Genomic DNA, 19722 nt, shown 5'->3' on the forward strand with positions numbered 1-19722 from the left:
TTCTTCTCGGTGTAATCTACATTCCGAACCGGTTTTAGCTTCACTTAATATAGTTTGTTAAATGACGATTCAAAAGTGCTTGTAAAAGTCTGCTTGAATAAAGTTTATTTTGTTTGATTTTGATTTTGATTTATTAGATTCTTATTTATGTCTGATTTGTTCAAAGTTAAAGGTTGACAAAGAAAGTGCTGCTATCTAACCTACCTGCCTTTGAAATATAATTAATTATTTAACCTCGACCGCTCCAATCGTGTCTTTTTAATATTACGTGACATTATGTTCTACCCTGCTAGCATAATTAAGAATCAAGTATATAAAAATTACTTTTAGCTCAGTTTATGTATTATGTAATCGTGCTTGCTTTAAGATGTACGCGTTCTAACCACTGGGTCATGTATAACATCGTATAGGTAAAACTATTATTGTTATGAAAATTCATCATCCTCCTGCCCTTATGCCAATTTTACTTGGGGTCGGCGCAGCATGTCTTCTTCTTCCATACTTCTCTGTAAGACGTCGTCTCACAAGTAACATTCTTTCTAACCATATCGTCTTTCACACAATCCCCTACCTCTATATCCATCCACATACATTCTCAAAACCTTTCTCACAACGTGGTCCTCATTCCTCCTCATTGTTATGAAAAAACTTTAAACAAATATATGTAAGACTTATACCACAATATAAAGCGTATCTCCACAATTTTCTATTTATTTTATCTTGAGGTTCAGATAGTGTCATGGGTTTGCTGCATTACTATAACTCATTGTGGTCGAATCATGATATGTCACTATAGAAATTTGTTATGTCTTTTTATATTCTCACAACGCATTGGGCGTTTTTATAACCGCCATAACACGAATTTCACAATGTTGAATGTTTTATAGTACAGTTTTAAACCTAGCTTATAAGTATAATATATAAAATTATCAATTTCTGACGTCACTTTATTACTCAGATTAATAACACAAATTAATGTTAAAAAATAATTTATTTTATATCTAAGAATGAAAAACTCAATAATAATAAGGACTACCACAGCCACAACCACAGCTACCGGCGATGGAGACAGTACCAGCAGCTGGAATATCACCAGCAAATCGTACAGAACCTAGAATCGGTACCTGTCCAGCGACAAGAGTGGTACCAACCACTGGCATATCACCTGCGACTGCGATATCACCAACACCTGTACCACCATATCCAGGTGCCAGTTCGATAGCAGTTGGGGCTACACCGAATGGTGAAGCCGCTAGACCACCCAAGCCATAAGAAGCCAATCCTGCTGCAGCTGGGGCAATAGCCGGTCCATACCCGACCCCATACCCAGGACCTAATGGCCCAGCAGCTCCAAGACACTGACTAAAAGCGTTCTGAAAATAAACCGCCACTTGAAACATAATCTAACTATTATACAATAAGTCAATGAATTCGAAATTTAACTTATTTTAAATTATAGAATAAAGGCTCTACTTATGAATGCTTCTTAGGAAATAACGTTAAATAATGCTGTCTTCTTCTTTCGAATATTGAATCAACGATAAAAAAAGAGATAGATCATTGTCATCATTAACTTACACCCGTTAAAAAACATTTTGGCATACCTGTATCAAACAGATTTGAATGCAAATGAAAATTATCGAAAAATCAGTCATGTTTAAAATTAATTTAACTATAAAAATAATATATATATCACGAACCTTCATTTTATATACCTATTTATATATTGTTACATAACCTTTATCATGTTGACATATAATTGTTTCAGAACTAACTACATCACACTATTTTCGTAATGGAATTTTGAAATGATTATCACACAATATTGATAACTGTTATAAGTTTCATTCAAACAGTATATAAGCAGATATCTTTATTGTTTATTCATCAGTTTCAATCAGAAACAAAATAAAGTATTATTAATTAAAAATGGCGGCTAAAACTGTCCTCGTTTTTTGCGTTCAAGCATTTCTAGTTCAGGTGAGTTGAATTGTTTGAAGAGTTTACATTACATCAACTGCATCAGCGTGCTGCAAAATCCTATCTTTTTGTCTATCGGTACAAATCTTGGACAAATAAAATTAATTTTACATATAATTAATTAACAGGTTTTCTCTGAAAGACACAGGAGTTGTCTTAGTTACATTTACGTAGCTATATGCACATAAAATCGTTGGCTTAAGCGAATGAAGAGTACGTAAACTTGTGTGCCATTAAATAGTCCTTAAAATCACTGTGGTCTAAAGCAGTCTCTTAATTCGTAAATTTTTGTCAGCACAATATTCAGAAATTCAAATGTTTACTTTTCTTTCAGATAATCTCTGCTCAGTATATTGCAGCTAATGGTCCTTATGGTATCGCTCCGTACGGTGGAGCATGCAATGCTGCTCCATACGCTGCCGCTGAATTTGCAGCTGGTTGCGGTCCAGCCCCATTCGCTGTATCTAACGGTGGAAGTTTTGCTGTGAGAAGTGCATCTCCCATCGCTGTCACTGGTGTTGCCATAACGTCTGAAAACGCATACGAAGGTCCTCTAGCAGTGTCGGGTGCTCTTCCTTTCTTAGGAGCTGTCGCATTAGAAGGCCCTCTAGCTACAGCTGGTGTCGGTGCCGTCACATACGGTTGTGGTAACGGCAACGTTGCGATATTGAATGAAGACATTAGCCTAGGTTACAACGGTATAGCTGGTCCGTATGGACCATATGGAGCGGCTGAATTAGGCTATGGGTACGGTGCACCCCTGGCATACGAAGCCGGTCTCGCTGGACCCGGTTACGGTTACAGAGGATACGGTTGCGGAGGTTTATACTAAGTTTTTATGTTAATTATAAGGAAAATAAATTTATCAATTTAAACTTTTTTTTTTATTGTGTCACAATGATGAACGTTCTGAAACGTTTGGGAATACATCCCGATAGTACCATTTTTGATTTTATAGTAGACAATGATATAAAATTTTAACAATAAAATATGACTTCAAATTATACTCTAGAAATAAATAATATAGCTTTTGAAGAATCCGTATTTGCTCACCCTTACGGGTATGTTTTCTTCAAATTCAAAGTGAACCAAACTAGAAGTTCAAAATAAGAATATACCAAATCGGTTTATAAACGACAGAGTTCAGAGGTAACATACATAAAAAAATTCAACCGACTTAATTCATACGTAAAAATTCAATTAAATCAAAATCAAAATATACTTTATTCAAGTAGGCTTTTACAAGAACATTTGAATCGTCATTTAACAAACTATATTAAGTGAAGCTACCATTCGGAATGTAGATTCTAGCGAGAGAGCTTTTTCAACATTTAAAAATGGAGTAATGTTAGTTACGCATTTTTAATATGCACGACGCGGTGGCTCATTCTTAGACCGCTGTGTATTAAATTCGCTAGGAGTTTATTCTATTCTATTATCATTTGTCAAGAAATTCTCCTACTTTGGAAAGCTTGTTATTACAGGCAAGATATATGATATCAATATAATTGTATTTTACTGACTTTATATCTCAAACGTTGGAAAAGAGTACTGAGTTTCTTGCCGGTTCCTGTCGGCAGAATCTACATTCCGAAAGTTGGTAGGTTTAGGTTTAATACAATTCTGTATAATGAGGATCCAAAAGTCCTCGTAAAAGCACATTAGAATATGTTTATTTTGATTTTGACGTAAAATTGTCAGTCATGGACAGTTTTATTTGCGCATAGCTGGATAATCGTGTCTATATGTTTCATATAGTCTTCTTAATACCAGCGGTACCAACTCCATCTCTACCAAGGTGCCACGACCGCTGGGGGATCGCTTGTACATACAACGATAACGACCCGAAGCGATTAGCCTGCCTATGGCTTTAATTTAGAGGGATTAGGTTAGGTTAGCAATTAACAAAAAGGTAAAGTTACAAAAAAATCCCAGGCATGCGACGCTTACGGCGAGCATTAGTCTTTCGGCTGGATTTTCTCTAATCCTATTGAATGGACTATGTGAGCACACCTGGTATCTGCGTTTGAGCACACCTGTCACTATTGTATGTCTGCTTATTACTATCTCGATATTAGCCGGTATATATTATATTCACCATGAATTTAATTTAATTTAAATACTTAAAGTTCAGACTTCTATCTTTATCCACAAGTTACAGGGGTTCGAAATTGTCCTGATTGGCTTCAAGAAAAGGATGTTACGGCCACACTAGATTTGGCAGGAGCATTACCTTGCCCCGAGTCATTTACGTCAACCCTCGAATAAATAAATAATAACAGTAATATTTGCATAATTCATATAATTAATGAATGAATTTAATATATTCATATTATGAATGAAGTATGTTATGTTAAAAATCTGGAACTAAAATTTATATAGGACTCGCCATAATATGTGTAGAAGGAACTAAAAAAATATATGACATTGAACAATCGCGTCTGGCCAAACAGAACTGTTATTTTTGTCTTCCCCAATGAAGGGTGAGTGAGCCAGTGTAACTACAGGTAAAGGAGACACAGCATCTTATTCCCCAATGTTGTTGGTGCATTAGCACGACGTAAGGGATGGATAATATTTCTTACAGTGTATTTTTCTATCGGCGGCGCCTGCAACTTCCCGTCAGGTGACATTTGCCAGTATAGCAAAGTATTTATAAACGTCTGCGTATCATAATTTAACAAACAAACAAAGATTGATTTGCTTTTAAGGGTTAAACGGACCCTTAACAGAGATTCCGCTATCCGTCTGTCCGTTCCTCTGTCACTAAGCCGTATCTCATGTACCGTAGTTAGACATTTGAAATTTCCACAGATAATGTATTTCTGTTACCGCGATAAGAACAAATACTACAAGGCTCCCATACAACATACTTTTTACCGTTTTTGTCGATAATGGTACGGAAGCCGTCGTGCGCGAGTTCTTCTCGCACTTGGCCGGTTTTTAGATTTAATTGTTAATTTGCTCAAAATGACACGTGCGGACGCATTTAAAGCTGAACATAAATTTTACAACATCAAGCAAAACATCGTTCTAATTGTATTATACACATGAAATCTTTGAAATAATTTAAATGAACATACGCATTGATATTCGTTTATAAACACAAAAAAATGTGTAAATCATAGTTTATTTTCATCGTACTAACTATAAAGTACAAAGGTAAGGTAACTAAGGAAATAAGTACTGAGATATATCTATAAAATAATTAATATAATTTATTGATTTAAAACAAAAAATAGAACTAATCAACCATAGCAATAATGTTTTTTTAATAATAATAAGGACCACCGCATCCACAGCCACAACTACCAGTGATCGTTACCACACCGGCAGCTGGTAGTTCACCGGCGAAATGTACAGCACCAAGAATCGGCACTTGTCCAGCAACTAGTGTAGTACCAGCGACTGGCATTTCACCAGCAACAGCAACGTCACCAATACCAGTGCCACCATATCCGGGCGCTATTTCGATAGCAGCTGGACCGAAGCCGTATGGTCCAGGAGCACCCAATTCAAGAGCGGTGGGGGCTAAGCCAAACGGTGAAGCAGCTAGACCAGCTCCCAAGCCATAAGGACCGGCTAAGCCAGCTCCAACTGGACCGTAGCCATAACCAGGTCCAACAGGTCCAGCACCCAAACATTGACTGAAGGCATTCTGAAATAAAATATTATTTAGAAGATTAAAAGCCGTATAATTAAAGTTTGTATTTATTTATAAATAAATGAAAAAATAAACAAATGGCTGATAACCAATTATTATTTTATAATATAGAACGCGCATTTGGCGCCATCTGATGGTAAGTGGTTACCACCGCCCATAGAAAATGGTTCTCTAATAAATATTAACCGTTTCAAATGTGCCTCCGCCTGCAATGCGCCTTGGAACTACGATGTTATGTCCCTTGTGCCTGAAGTTATCCTTGTTTACTCACCCTTCAAACCGGGGCACAAGAATACTGAGTACTGCTGTTTGGCGGTAGAATATCGGATGATTGGGAGGTACCCATTCAGTCGGGCTTGCACAAAACCTACCACCATGTAAAAAATCGCCTATATTTTTTTTGAGAACGTATTCAATACAATGGGTCCTTTGCATATACACACTGAAATTGTAAGAAATATAAAATATTTCTTACAAGGTCACCTCGCCATCAAACACGTGACGTAAGATGTTATCGATTTTTATGTCTGTTAATACATTGCATCACCTTAAAACTGACACACAGCAATCAATGCAAAGTATTATTATCTGAGAGTTAAATAACTGGAAAATGGGTGGTACCATCACAAAAACTTATCATTACCCTTCGTCATTTAAATTCTAAATTTTGTCATTAAACACCATCTCACCTGAATCAAGCAAGCTTGAACAAAAACGAAAATGAAAGCAAAGGAATACATGATCGAAGGCCTGACTAAAATTTAATACTTAGTTTTAAGTCTTTATTATATAAATATACTGTACATTTAGCAATCTTTATCATGGCTGACATAATAAAACTTAGAAACAATAACCCAACAATGAACGCTTACACTACTTTCAAAACGAAATCTTTGGTAATTATTTATCGCGTTATAGATAAGGATTGACAATTACTATAAAACGTTGACAGCTCTCTACTAAATCACATTCTAACTAAACAGAAAGTTGGATTACAACAAAATGGCCGCTAAGACTTCCTTCGTCCTTCTCTTCGTTCAAGCTGTTTTGGTCCAGGTATATATTTAATATTTTAATTCAATATTTACAACATATTAATCAAATCAAATCAATTTTATTCAAGTTAACTTCACAATTAAGCGTTTTTGAATTGTCGTTATTTAAATACTACCACCGTTTCGGAACGCAGCTTCCAGCGAGAAGTAACGGCAAGAAACTCGCATAGTTGATCTTTTGAAATAAACAGATTAACAATGCTGTTTTTTTACAGTAATTACCGTCCTGTGATGGAACCCGAGCCTAAATCCAGGCGTTTTTTTTCTAAAAAGTATTCTTTTAATGAATAATAAGATTTATTTATTAATTTATTCTTAATAAACTTTTTAAATTTAGTAAATGGTAAATTGATTATATTTCCCGGTATCTTATTATATATGCATATACCATTGCCCAAAAACGTTCTCTGTACCGTATGCAAACGGAAAGTAGGGGTTAAATTAATTAATCGCGGGTTTTATTCAGTTCGTGAATTTTGGACCGTCTGCAACTGAGTTGGGATATTTACAGGCACAAATGATATAAGGTCTTAGATCCTATGGTGGCTGACGCATTAAATCTATTAGGTTTATCACTTTGGCGGGAGGATTTTGCGGAAGTGACCAATTATCAATATTAGCAATACTTTTCCATTCGTCTTAAATATTTTATATATTAAACGACATGTATTTTTTCAGAGCATCTTCAGCCAGTGTCTTGGACCTGTTTTTGGTGATGGATTAGCTTTTGGAGCTGCGAATAGTCTGTCTTATGGTCCATATGCTGCTGAATATGCAGCTGGTTGCGGTCCATCCCCATTCGCTGTGTCTAATGGTGGAAGTTTTGCTGTGAGAAGTGCATCTCCCATCGCTGTCACTGGTGTTGCCATAACGTCTGAAAACGCATACGAAGGTCCTCTGGCAGTGTCGGGTGCACTGCCATTCTTAGGAGCTGTCGCATTAGAAGGCCCTCTAGCAACAGCCGGTGTGGGTGCCGTCACATACGGTTGTGGAAACGGCAACGTTGCGATATTGAATGAAGATATTAGCCTAGGCTACAACGGCTTAGCTGGTCCATACGGACCATATGGTGCGGCTGAATTAGGCTATGGGTATGGCGCTCCTCTGGCATACGAAGCCGGTCTCGCGGGACCCGGTTACGGTTATAGAGGATATGGTTGTGGAGGTATTTACTAATTTCTAATATTAAGAATAATAATAAAAATAAATGTATTATTAGTTGCTACTTATTGTTTTTTTTTAATCTCTTCAAATTTAGTTTATCATGAGACATATACATTCAGCCTAAACTTTTTAGGTTCTAATTTTAACAAAATGCCTTCCATTATTTTCTTCACTACAAAAAAAAATAGTTTAAATCAATAAATTATTGCAATATTAATCTCTTTAATGATAAATAACTTGTCAATACCAAGGGACAAATTACTTTTACCAAATGATGAATTTCAACAGTCATTCAATACAACTTGAATTAGGAATTATTTTATTTTATTTTTTTCATAAGCAACTGACACCTCCGCTAATATGATCACTATTCAAGTATATTTTGTCAAAACTTCGCTCCTCTCATCGCCTCACCTTTTCTGATCACCGCGTAATATCACGGTTATTGTTTGTTCCAAACTGGAATATTCTAGAGATTTTTAATCATTATTTTTTGCTTTTAACAAAACAACCTTATTAATTCTTTAGTAAATACATATGAATATTATTGTATTTCAATTGAGAAAACTAAATAGAACCAATTTTATTCGGCTATATGTAACTTTCAATTTTACATCGAACTCATCAGATTTTAGACGTTGAACTCTTAACTCAGGTATTAAAGGAAACCATCGAATAGGGAAGTATGCCTCGAAGCCTTACATGAAATGGCTTCGGCCTGTCCGTAGGACGTATAATTAGGTCATAGAAGTGACCAGTGATTTTTAAGCGTTCTCAAAAATCAGTAATTTGGTGTTTTCCTGTTAGTTTCATCACCATTAATATAGTTAGTTGATACTCCCTGATTCGTACAGTAATTTATGAAAGATGTTTGTACGTCATAGGAGAACTAAAGAACGCGGGCTTCATCTAGAAACGAATGTCGGTACAATGAATTCATAATCAATTGAGCCTAAATAAAATTACATGATATTCTCATCATCATCATAATCAGCCTGTATTAGTCCACTGCTGGACATAGGCCTCCCCCAAATCGCGCCACTGGGCCCGCTCTTCGATCCTTCTCATCCACCTAATATTCTAGATTTTGTTAATATTGTTTGTGCTTTGCATTTGGAGCATTAATATGTAGTAAAAAAAAACATCACTTTTACCAATATTCATTAATTTGCTTTTAATAATAAATCAGGCGCATTTCGTAAAAAATATACCATACCAGAATACATATACCAGAAGATTCAGCCAATTCGGAGGAGGTTTTAGTATACGTATAATATTTGTTAGCGAGCAACCCTAGCATCAAACAGGGTGTTATATCATAGGATTTAATTATTTATATCACATAATTTATTATAACTGTAACTATTCAATTTAAATTATTAGACGTATAATAATTAGTTGTTTAATAATAATCACATAATCATGAATGATAATGCCCTTCTTGGGGCAAGGTATCCGTTTCTATAGAAAAATTCCGCAGACATTTTTAACTTTGCCGTTTCATAAATTCAAATCATTTGTAAAATATACATTGGTAAAGAAGGCATATTATTCGATACAAGATTATACAGATAATAAAAAAGCGCGGAGTTAATTTTTGTCGACTTCCAGGCAGGATATATTACATACATACATATATATTTGTGTTTAAATAAAATGACGGTATTTTTAAATGTTGAAAAAGAGTTACTACTGAGTTTATTGTCGGTGGTAGCTTCACTGAATACAGTTTATTAAATGAAGATTCAAAAGTGCTTTTACAAGCCTACTTGAATAAAGTTTATTTTGATTTTGATTTTTATTGATATTATTTTATGTGGCGTAATATTTAAGACTGGCATAACGAAGTTTATTACTTTTTTTAAAAAGATTGATCTGCCACGAAAAATAATCACATTATTGAAAGGATTGAAAAATATATTTGATGGAGAATCAAGCTTGAATCACTTGATAAGTAGCTGGGTTTCGCAGTTTTTCCGCATTTTATATTAGCACATATAATTCAGTTGAGCTTGCCTGGATTTGGACCGGCAACATCAGTTAAGATGAATTCTAACCACTAGGCAATCTCGTCCTCGTAGTTACTTTACTTTTACGTAACTTGTATATCCTGCCTAATTAATCCATTCCACCAGTCCTTTAGATCTTTTAATATAAAAAGCAATTTGCTAAACTAAAAAAAAAAAAAAATATTATTACTGTATTCACAAATATTTACTTCAAAATAATCCGTAGATTTTCTATCACCGGTTTTTCTGGTGATCGCACAAACCTTAGATTTATTTTACGTTTTTCATGCGATTTGCTTATAACTCTATAAGAGTTTATTATAAATATATATTTATTTATAATACAACACTTTTACACTTGACTACTTATTTCCTTAAACTTTAATTTTATTTCCGAAAATCCGATACGAGTTTCATCGACGTCCAAAATGTCATTTTTTCGCAAATCCATAGCGAATATCGTAGACTAACCAAGCTCTCGGCCAATGATATCACGTCAATTTCTCGTCAAATGTTCTATATTTGGCTTTTTTCCTGTTACGGTTGGAAAAGAGTATGATTGAATCGGAATATAATCGGGATTTTATCATACCCGATGGAAATAAGAATTGGGACTAATTTGTGATTATGCTGAGGTTTATTTTTGTGAAGCATCGTCGAAATTGGATCGGGAAGGTATAATAACTCCAAGTTACTAGAATTGGCCTCCTGTTAGCGACAGGTCACAGAATTGGTGAAGTCAATATATCGCGAAGCTATCGCATATATCGCAAATTTTCATCGCAGCTCTTGAAGTACAGAAGCAGAACTTTTTGAAAGATTACTCTCACCGATTATTTCAGTGACGACCGTGATAGATTTTTGACAGTTAACAAGCAAGTATAAACCATCGTTGCGCCTGCAAAAGTCGCTGTGTGTTGTTTTTCTTATTTTTAGATTGTTATGCCGTTTTAATCGTTATTTCAATACGCGCGTATCGTAAAAACAGTTTTGTGATAACTTCAATAATTTAAAAATTTTAAAATTTAACTATGTGACGTTCATACATCGAACGCTACATAAATTGAAATGACTATTAAAACGGCATAACAATTTAAAAATAAGAAAAACAACACACAGCGACTTTTGCAGGCCCAACGACGAAATACTGTTTCTATGTCGAGTAAAGATTTCAAAAAAATTCTTATGATAATATCAGAATAATAGAAAATGATAAAAAATCGATGCATTTGAATGATATCATAAAACTCAAACGTAAGACACAATTTTTTTTGCCTGTTTGTTAGACGATACCTTCACTGATATAAAGGTAATATTTTAAAAAGTCACTTAATTTACTTAAAAATAATAAAGGTTCCACAAAACCGAAAAATAATTGTAACGAAAGGCCAAAGTCTGCAAGGCCCCGCTAGTTATATTATATAACACCAATAATACATAACGAATCTCATCTCATTGTATCGGAAGTCAATATTTTTATCACTTGGCCGTTTGGGATCATATTCCGAAACTTCTTTCGGAACAATAAATTTCCAATAAATGCATGTGAGATATCCAATTTTTATTGAGTCCACTTAATACGCATAACTTTTTAGATGAGGGCACCACAACCGCAACCAGCACGGTAAGGTCCAGCTAGGCCTCCGATGCCGTAGCCGAAACCACCGTAGCCGAAACCGTCGGAAGCACCATAAGGACCAAGGCCGTAGCCGATTGGGCCAGCAATGCCAGCGGGAGCGAGTTCCTCCACAATGGCGACGGCTCCGTTACCACATCCGTAGTTGACAGCACCCGCTCCAGCAGTTGGCAGAACACCTTCCAGAGCGACGGTTCCCAAGAACGGCAGAGCACCGGCGACTGCTAGAGCTCCTTCAATAGCGTTTTCTGAGAGCACAGATACTCCGTTGGGTGAGATAGGAGAAGCACTGGCGACACCGAGACCACCACCGCTAGAGGCAGGGGCGGCAACTCCACAGCCACAACCACCGGCAAAAGGGCCAGCAAGACCGTAAGGAGCTCCACATCCAGCACCAATGTACTGTCCAGCAATGGACTAAAAAGAAATGACCAATTTTATAGGCAATTTGTTGACAATAGTTTATATTATTAATATTTTACTTTTAATAATACATTAAAGTTAATTTTGTTAATATATAATGAGCATAATAAATACCTGGACGAAGAGCGCTTGTGCGCAAACCCAAAGTACAGACTTGAACATGTTTAATGTCAACAGAAAATTGTGAATGGTTACGATATGAGCTCTATTACATTTTATACTAAATTTCTTACGAAAAATGTTATCGCCTCATATCGTGTGAAGTTTTCACAGAGTTATTACGAAATAATACGTGACAGACTATTTCTTCAATAGGTCATCAATAATTATTATTAAATGGTTCAATTTATGGTTAATTATTTAAAATGTAAAATTTTGAAAATAGAGTATCGGTACGCATTGAAACGCCGATAAACACGTTTATAGTATTGCCCCACACCGGTCAAATACAGTATAAGTTTTGCTATAAAACGTGTGACATATTCCCAACAACGCATTGTATCCTCAACTGCGTTGACTACAAATCGACCATCATGTCTACCCTCGCCTTCTTGCTCCTCTGCGTCCAAGCTTGCTTGGTTCAGGTACATTTTTAACCTAAATAATTTCTTACTTATTTTCAAAGGTATTTGAATTCACACTTACTGGTTATTTTGTGTTATAGAACGTATACGGCGTGTGCCGTGGCTCGTTAGCTGGACCTTTTGGATATGAAGCTGGTCTGGCTGGACCAATTGGCTACGGCTACGGTTATGGTCCCGGTATCGCCGGTATAGGCTTGGAAGGCGGTTTTGCTGGACCCATTGGTTTAGCTGGTTGTGGTGCTGCTTACGGCGGTGCTGGTGTTGGTGATGTATCCGTCGCCGGAGAGATGGCTGTCGGTGGTACCACGTTGGTAGCTGGTCAGGTACCAATACTCGGTGCTGTAGAATTCGGAGGCATCGTACCAGCCGCCGGAGCTGTCTCCATTGCCGGAAGCTGCGGCTGCGGCTGCAACGGATACATTTACTGAAGTGAAATGTTGCCCTGCTGCTAATTGATAAAATCAAAACAAAGAATAAATGATTGATTGTGCATTACGATATTTATTATTTTTATTGACACGAACTTTTTAAACAGATATGATTAAAATTCATAATTACCTATTAAGAATTTGTAACAACAACGAACAATTTTTGACGTCATCGCGGACACATTTGATGTTATTTTGATTAAATGTTTTCTTTTAAATAATAATAAACAAATTGACATTCATATTGGCAGAATGTTTTGTGCATTGCTAGCAAACATTACTGCCAGTATTAAAAAGTTATATAACAGTTAATGTATTAATTACTCATTAAATAATATTAGTATTAAATTAATTATTTCGAATTTATAAATTTTGCTTGAGATGTATTTTTTTAGCATTACTTTAACTTATTCACTCTCGATATATAAGAATAAAAACCTACCAAAATAGGTTTTCCAGTAAGACATACATCATGATAAATAATGATTACCGATTAATCTCAGGTGTGAATTTATATGAAAAAAATAATAATAATTAATATATAATATAAAAAAAAATCAGTCAGTTTGGGCCATGTCTTTTAAGAAGGACGACAAGCCAAACTCCAGCGAAGGTCTGCTGATGTTTAGTAAATAAGAAAAATTGTAAACCGCCAAACACATCTTATTGTAAAAACCAGACAACCTAAGCGTAGACATATTGCTACATAGACTATATAGAATCGAGTTCCGTACTCATTCATCCGCCAAACAACAGTACTCAGTATTGTTGTGTACCGATTTGAAGGGTGAGTGAGCCAGTGTAACTACAGGCATAAGGGACGTAACATAGTTTCCAAGGTTTGTGGCGCAATGGCGATGTAAAAAAGGTTTAATGTTTCTAACAGCGCCGTTAGCCATCAACTTGGTGTTTTATTTGTCTTTGTAAAAGGTTTATCATGTCATTCGTGGTTAACACCTTTGGTCACGTCGATCAAGCGATTTCATAGCTTATATATAAATAGACATCAGACAAAATCAGTTCAGAATTTTTTTCTCTTTTTTTTTTATTTCATATGTGGCAAACGAGCAGGAGGCTCACCTGATGGAAAGTGACTATCACCGCCCATGGACATCTGCAACACCGGGGGGCTTGCAGGTGCGTTGCCGGCCTTTCAGGAAAGAGTACGCTCTTTTCTTGAAGGTTCCGAAGTCGTATCGGTTCGGAAAAATCGTCGGCGAAAGCTGGTTTCACAGAGTGGTTGTGCGAGGCAGAAAATGTTCTTCTGTTTGTCGAAATATTTTCTTTTTTATAGTTTGATTACTCTTACTGAGATTTAGTGTTATCGAAACTTGGTAATTGGAAAATAATTTTATAAATAGAAAAATCAAAAAATCTTCGAAGCGTGTAAATTCATTTATCTTTGTTTTTTTCCATATTTTTTATAACGTAAGACGATTTTTGTCCCAGTGTTTATGGGACGATAGCTGCATATATAATTTTAAAATTGCAATTTACAAAATTGTTACGAATGAATTAATTTTAGACAGCGGAAAAAGTTACCGGCCGGTATGACAGCAGTACGACGGCTGTATACTATTTGATACTAAAAATTTAATTGAAAAGAGGTTTCATCATTTTGGGGCCAAATTTAGAGATCAATGACTCCAGTATACAATAATATGAAATCAAAACAAAACCTGTCATAGGCAATTCCTATTTTTTGGAATAAACGACAAGTTTCGCCGGAGACATACTAGTTTCCATTAATGGTCGTATTTCGACCTCTGATAATAATAGTAGTTTAATAAAACGATTAAATTATCCATAAGCAATGTTTTATTATTTATGTATACATAATTTTTTTAATATTAATTTTTTTTTCAGTAAACATACTCCTATAGTATAGCACCATTGCAGCCGCAACCACAGCTACCGGCAATGGAGACAGCGCCAGCGGCTGGTACGATACCTCCGAACTCAACACCACCGAGGATCGGCACTTGACCAGCAACCAGAGTGTTACCAGCGACGCCCATCTCTCCACCGACTGCTACATCACCGACACCGGCACCTCCATAGGCAGCAACACCGCAAGGAGCAGCAAGACCAGCACCATAGCCCAAAGCAGCGGGACCGGCAAGACCAACGCCCAGTCCCAATCCAGCTGGGCCAATAAGACCGGCTTCGCATCCTACAGCGGGTCCAATAGCACCACGTAGGTATTGGCTACATACATTCTGAAAGAAGAGAAAAACGTTTAATATATATTTAATAATATGATTAAATGACCCAAAATCCAAAAAAATATATTTTGAAAATTTATTTCCTGGAATCAAACGTTTACCTGAACCAAGCAAGCTTGTACGCAGAGGAGCAAGAAGGCGAAGGTAGACATGTTGGTTGGTTTGTAGTCAACGAAGTTGTAAATACAATGTAATTTTAGAGAAATTGTAGCGCTTTTATACCAAAGACTATAATATTTTATGCAATCGTCTGGAACGTGTCTATCTTCAAAATGCGTAAGAAGTTTTTCGGAACTCTTTGAAAATTTCTTACTAATAGCCGACTAGTATTATAATTTGTAACGAATAGAGATGGAGGGACAGCTTATTTTGTCAACAGGATAGAAAGTAGGAGACGCCCTTGACCTAAAGAAATATTTTTTTTTTAGATAAATTTTATTTATGTCAAAAAGATAAAAACACCTTCACTTTTTAACGACTTTCCTTCTATTTAAATTAAGACTATCATACTGAATGTCGCAGGTAAAACTGGTGGCAGGGTTTTGTACATGCTCCTCTGGATAGATATCACCCAGACAGTTTTAAAAAACTTAGTACTGTTGTATTCCACTTTGAAACCGAAACGAGATTTACCAAGTTTGGTGGCCTACATAGATTAATAATAAAATGATCCCTTCTACACCACCATTCCTTTTTTTCAAATGGAAAAGCTCAACTTGTAAAATGAAATCAACCTGTATTGTTAATGCGTTAGTCATAAGTAAAGTTCATGGATTAACAAATATCTCTTGTTGTACATGAATCATCATCCTCCTGCCCTTATCCCAATTTTACTTGGGGTCGGCGCAGCATGTCTTCTTCTTCCATACTTCTCTGTCAGACGTCGTCTCACAAGTAACATTCTTTCTAACCATATCGTCTATCACACAATCCATCCGTCGTTTCTTGGGTCGTCCCCTACCTCTATATCCACCCACATACATTCTCAAAACCTTTCTCACGACATGGTCCTCATTCCTCCGCATAACATGCCCATACCAAGATAGCCGGTTTCCAGATAGCTTCTCGGTACATGAATGAAAGTAAAAATTAAAAAGGGAAGATTATCAAGAGGCGGCCTTGTCATTTATACAGCGATCTCTTCCAGAAAATCTAAACGTAGATGAAAGAAATTATTGTAGAAAGTTCACGATTATTTTAGAAAACACAATGTTCTATTAACCAAGTGTATATGTCACGTACTTTTTCACAATTTTTTTAAAGATGACATCACACCTCCTGCAACGCCGATAACACTTTCTCAAGTTACATTAGTATAAAAACTGGGCGAAAATTTCTTCGTAACATTATCAAGCTTGCATTCAAACAATTAACATGTTCAAAGCTGTTCTTCTGGTCTGCGCTCAGGCGCTCCTGATCCAGGTAAATCATGCTGTAATTACTAGAAAGAATATTTAAATGATATATATCTTTATTAATAAACTTGAAAATTGTTACGTTTACGTTAATTAATTTATTGTGTTTTATATTATCTAGTCTATTGCTGGACAGTACATCGGAGCTGGATATGGCGCCGCTCCTTACGGTATCGGCGCTCCTTTTGCTGGTGGTTGTGGTTGCGGAGTTGCTGCGATCCCTGCCTCTAGCGGTGGTGGTCTCGGTGTTTCCAGTGCGTCTGCTATCCCACCAAGCGGAGTATCTGTGCTCTCAGAAAACGCTTATGAAGGAGCTCTTGCAGTCTCCGGTGCTCTGCCGTTCTTAGGAACCGTCGCTCTGGAAGGTGCTCTGCCAACTGCTGGAGCGGGTGCTGTCAATTACGGATGTGGTAACGGAGCCGTCGCCATTGTGGAGGAACTCTCTCCCGCTGGTATTGCTGGCCCATTCGGCTACGGCCTTGGTCCTTATGGTGCTCTTGACGGTATCGGATACCCTAGTCTCGGCTACGGCATCGGACCTCTGGCTGGTCCTTACCGCGCAGGTTGTGGTTGTGGTGGCCTCATCTAAGAACTTCCAGTAAAAATATCTTACGTTAACTAAATGAATTTGTAAGAATTTATCTAATCTTGTTAACATTAAATTTAAATATCACAAATATATTTAATGAATGAATGTTGTGTATATAATTTAAAAAATCCAAAAGTAACAATAATATACGATTCTTATAGTACATACATTTGTGTTTAATTACTTTCACGTCATGAAATGTGATTATTAAGGGTAGCAATAGTCATTCGATTGTATATTTTAAATATTTGCTATAATTCTAATTAGAAGGATCACAGTAGTGGATTTTGTAGTTTGAACGGCTCAAATGCTGGACAAAGTCAGAAATAGAATACTTGAAAAAGTAAAAATCATAAATATAATTTGGAAAATCGTATCAATACTAAATTAGGTATATTTTTAAATGAATGTAAAATTTTATGAAACTCCTTATAGTTTGAACCCAGTGTAATTATAATAAATTACTTGTAAATACATGGAGACGTTTAATGGGATGAGAATACTTATAATGATTATCATAATTATTATGTTTGAGCTCGTTTGAATAGTTGACAAGATCTCAAAGAAACTTTGAAATTAATTGCAATAATCTCAGAATATTCAGTTGGATATAAAAAAAAACTTTTTTGAAAACCACTTCTTATATTGAGAAAAGTAATTGACTTTATAACATCATGACTTAAGCGGACGTGGCTGGAAGTTTTACGATTAGTCTTTGGTTAAGAGTCGGATACGTCGTTTGGCTTGTTCGATTGGGCGTGCGTGACGAACATGCACTGCGCTGGTCCCTCGCTTATTGTCCCGTGTTTGCGGAGAAAAATGTCACAGGTCCGTTCAGCACAACGATTCGTCCCGTACTGATTTATTAGGTGTAAAAGATCGCATCACGCTTCGCGCAATCAATAGGTAAAAGGTGTTAATATATTAATATGAAATTAGAAGCAGAAATTAATTAAGCACTTTGCTGATTTATTTCTTTTTCCACTTTTGTCCAAACAAACAAAAAATACTTTAAATATTGTAAACTAACGTATATGAATAATAAAATTAGGTCTTAACTTTGAACTACATATTATCTGTGACTTACCGTTTAACCTCGTTAAGTCACGTATAACATTGTAACTAACATTGTAATATAATTTTAATCACATATTGCATTAATAAGGTTTTCCAAAACAAATTCAGTATAATGTAGTAGACGATTATTCCAGGAAACATTGTGAAGTTTGTATTCAAACGGTAAATAAACAAACATTAGAACAACCTAGTTATGATTTTCGCACCCGCAGACGCCAAAAAATGGCATTTGACGACTTCCGTGGTCGAGTAGTGTGTATACCGGTTTTCATGGGTACGCCACCCCGAGGTCCCGGGTTCGATTCCCGGCAGAGATGTAAAAAAAGTTCAGTAGTTTTCTATGTTATCTTGGGTTTGAGTGTTTGTGGTGCCGTCGTTACTTCTGATTTTCCATAACACAAGTGCTTTAGCTACTTACATTGGGATCAGAGTAATGTATGTGATGTTGTCCAATATTTATATTCATATAATTTACTTATAATTCTTTTATTGACTAAAATTATAATTAAAATATGAATTAAAACTACATTACTAAAGAAAGGTGATTCCCTACCGAAGTGAAGTGAGAGAATGGTTTCCACGGTCGGGTCCGGCGCTGTGGTGGTCGCATTTCGTTGACTCCAATATTTCACCCGAAATGATGTTGTAATCTCGTACGGTATGCGGTACAGAGAAATAAGGCTGCAAGCACACTTGGGTTTCTAATATTAAAATATATTAAGTTATTTATCCTCGTATAAAATAAAGTCGGAGGCACACCGATACCGTGGTTTTAGGCTAGCGTAACAACTTTAAACTTCATCCCAAGTCAAATAAAACCTCTGTATAATAATAATAACAATAATAAAAACCCTTATCGGCCAACCAAAATACTGTAATAAATTGTAACAGTGTAGTTTTAAATATATTGTAATAAATTCAATTCAATTAAATAAGTAAAGCATCAATAGCGCAACGGTTTACGAGTCGCCTAGCAATGTAAACAGTCACAGGTTCGATCCTGACCGCTTGGTATATTGTCATCTTCACTCCTGTCATTAGCTTTTAAGCTTAATTGTAGGGATAAATAGGAATACTAGTAAATGCTTAAAATGCGGCATTGTTACTATGTTTTTTTTAAAGTATTTAAAGTTCTACACCAACCAGTTTGTTGGTCATGTGTGTTTCAAAAAGTGTTTGACATAGGCTTCCCCTAGTTTCCATCCATCTCTGTGACGAGCTAGTCTTCCCATCTCTTCATTTGATGTACCTTTTGTATTTTTCCATTTATTTTCTTACAAACCTCTGTACTAAATTTTATTACGAATCAGATTTTATTTAAACTTATCAGCTGTTTGTCCTTTTTTCCCCTTCTATTTTATTTTTCTCTTTCACTTTCCTTGATTTTTGAACGCCTGTCTTATTTTCTCTTGCTACTTTTCTGTTCGCATTCTTCCAGAGCTATTGGATGGTGCTGTCCTTCACTTCGTATCT

General features: G+C 35.9%; 7 protein-coding genes and 1 long non-coding RNA gene across 10 annotated transcripts in view; 4 read left to right on the plus strand and 4 right to left on the minus strand.

The window, feature by feature from the left end:
• Positions 1-972: 972 nt before the first annotated feature.
• Positions 973-1737, minus strand: LOC113396777 (uncharacterized). The gene is made up of 2 exons (XR_010309723.1): positions 1605-1737; positions 973-1373 (listed from the first exon to the last, which is right to left on the minus strand). It is a non-coding gene; the product is annotated as an uncharacterized LOC113396777 (long non-coding RNA).
• Positions 1738-1871: 134 nt separating this feature from the next.
• Positions 1872-2855, plus strand: LOC113396778 (chorion class B protein PC10-like). Its single transcript, XM_026634832.2, has 2 exons — positions 1872-1980; positions 2315-2855. Exons 1-2 carry the CDS (start codon positions 1930-1932, stop codon positions 2810-2812), a joined length of 549 nt encoding a protein of 182 aa, XP_026490617.2. The 5' UTR covers positions 1872-1929; the 3' UTR covers positions 2813-2855.
• Positions 2856-5171: 2316 nt separating this feature from the next.
• LOC113396790 (chorion class CA protein ERA.1-like) lies at positions 5172-6393 on the minus strand. The gene is made up of 2 exons (XM_064219536.1): positions 6334-6393; positions 5172-5638 (listed from the first exon to the last, which is right to left on the minus strand). The coding sequence occupies exons 1-2, from the start codon at positions 6382-6384 to the stop codon at positions 5252-5254; spliced, it is 438 nt and encodes a 145-aa protein (XP_064075606.1). The 5' UTR covers positions 6385-6393; the 3' UTR covers positions 5172-5251.
• A 210-nt stretch (positions 6394-6603) lies between these two features.
• On the plus strand, positions 6604-7924 carry LOC113396779 (chorion class B protein PC10-like). Its single transcript, XM_026634833.2, has 2 exons — positions 6604-6700; positions 7378-7924. Exons 1-2 carry the CDS (start codon positions 6647-6649, stop codon positions 7873-7875), a joined length of 552 nt encoding a protein of 183 aa, XP_026490618.2. The 5' UTR covers positions 6604-6646; the 3' UTR covers positions 7876-7924.
• A 3494-nt stretch (positions 7925-11418) lies between these two features.
• Positions 11419-19722, minus strand: part of LOC113396786 (chorion class B protein PC10-like) — a 33915-nt gene continuing 25611 nt past the window's right edge. Inside the window, exon 3 of one of the 3 annotated variants that reach the window (XM_064219437.1) lies at positions 11419-11513. In XM_064219437.1, the coding sequence (XP_064075507.1) occupies positions 11464-11513 (50 nt within the window). In that variant the 3' untranslated portion in view covers positions 11419-11463. Of the gene's footprint in view, positions 11926-19722 lie in introns of all 3 variants that reach the window. The other 2 variants (XM_064219438.1, XM_064219439.1) reach the window with 2 other exon arrangements.
• LOC113396782 (chorion class CA protein ERA.1-like) lies at positions 12370-13119 on the plus strand. Its single transcript, XM_026634835.2, has 2 exons — positions 12370-12515; positions 12596-13119. Exons 1-2 carry the CDS (start codon positions 12465-12467, stop codon positions 12941-12943), a joined length of 399 nt encoding a protein of 132 aa, XP_026490620.2. The 5' UTR covers positions 12370-12464; the 3' UTR covers positions 12944-13119.
• Positions 14760-15412, minus strand: LOC113396783 (chorion class A protein Ld2/Ld41-like). The gene is made up of 2 exons (XM_026634836.2): positions 15270-15412; positions 14760-15162 (listed from the first exon to the last, which is right to left on the minus strand). The coding sequence occupies exons 1-2, from the start codon at positions 15318-15320 to the stop codon at positions 14821-14823; spliced, it is 393 nt and encodes a 130-aa protein (XP_026490621.1). The 5' UTR covers positions 15321-15412; the 3' UTR covers positions 14760-14820.
• On the plus strand, positions 16478-17277 carry LOC113396785 (chorion class B protein PC10-like). Its single transcript, XM_026634838.2, has 2 exons — positions 16478-16590; positions 16705-17277. The coding sequence occupies exons 1-2, from the start codon at positions 16543-16545 to the stop codon at positions 17170-17172; spliced, it is 516 nt and encodes a 171-aa protein (XP_026490623.2). The 5' UTR covers positions 16478-16542; the 3' UTR covers positions 17173-17277.

The sequence above is a fragment of the Vanessa tameamea genome, chromosome 28 (genome assembly GCF_037043105.1).
Source record: "Vanessa tameamea isolate UH-Manoa-2023 chromosome 28, ilVanTame1 primary haplotype, whole genome shotgun sequence".
Lineage (NCBI taxonomy): Eukaryota > Metazoa > Arthropoda > Insecta > Lepidoptera > Nymphalidae > Vanessa > Vanessa tameamea.

Excerpts from the sequence above, each read along its gene's own strand:
- LOC113396779 (XM_026634833.2), top strand. The coding sequence starts at position 6,647 with ATGGCCGCTAAGACTTCCTTCGTCCTTCTCTTCGTTCAAGCTGTTTTG. Across the intron at positions 6,701-7,377 it reads TTCAAGCTGTTTTGGTCCAG|AGCATCTTCAGCCAGTGTCT; the intron begins GTATATATTTAA and ends GTATTTTTTCAG.
- LOC113396790 (XM_064219536.1), bottom strand. The coding sequence starts at position 6,384 with ATGTATTCCTTTGCTTTCATTTTCGTTTTTGTTCAAGCTTGCTTGATT. Across the intron at positions 5,639-6,333 it reads TTCAAGCTTGCTTGATTCAG|AATGCCTTCAGTCAATGTTT; the intron begins GTGAGATGGTGT and ends ATTTTATTTCAG.
- LOC113396785 (XM_026634838.2), top strand. The coding sequence starts at position 16,543 with ATGTTCAAAGCTGTTCTTCTGGTCTGCGCTCAGGCGCTCCTGATCCAG. Across the intron at positions 16,591-16,704 it reads CTCAGGCGCTCCTGATCCAG|TCTATTGCTGGACAGTACAT; the intron begins GTAAATCATGCT and ends TATATTATCTAG.
- LOC113396782 (XM_026634835.2), top strand. The coding sequence starts at position 12,465 with ATGTCTACCCTCGCCTTCTTGCTCCTCTGCGTCCAAGCTTGCTTGGTT. Across the intron at positions 12,516-12,595 it reads TCCAAGCTTGCTTGGTTCAG|AACGTATACGGCGTGTGCCG; the intron begins GTACATTTTTAA and ends TTTGTGTTATAG.
- LOC113396778 (XM_026634832.2), top strand. The coding sequence starts at position 1,930 with ATGGCGGCTAAAACTGTCCTCGTTTTTTGCGTTCAAGCATTTCTAGTT. Across the intron at positions 1,981-2,314 it reads TTCAAGCATTTCTAGTTCAG|ATAATCTCTGCTCAGTATAT; the intron begins GTGAGTTGAATT and ends CTTTTCTTTCAG.
- LOC113396783 (XM_026634836.2), bottom strand. The coding sequence starts at position 15,320 with ATGTCTACCTTCGCCTTCTTGCTCCTCTGCGTACAAGCTTGCTTGGTT. Across the intron at positions 15,163-15,269 it reads TACAAGCTTGCTTGGTTCAG|AATGTATGTAGCCAATACCT; the intron begins GTAAACGTTTGA and ends CTCTTCTTTCAG.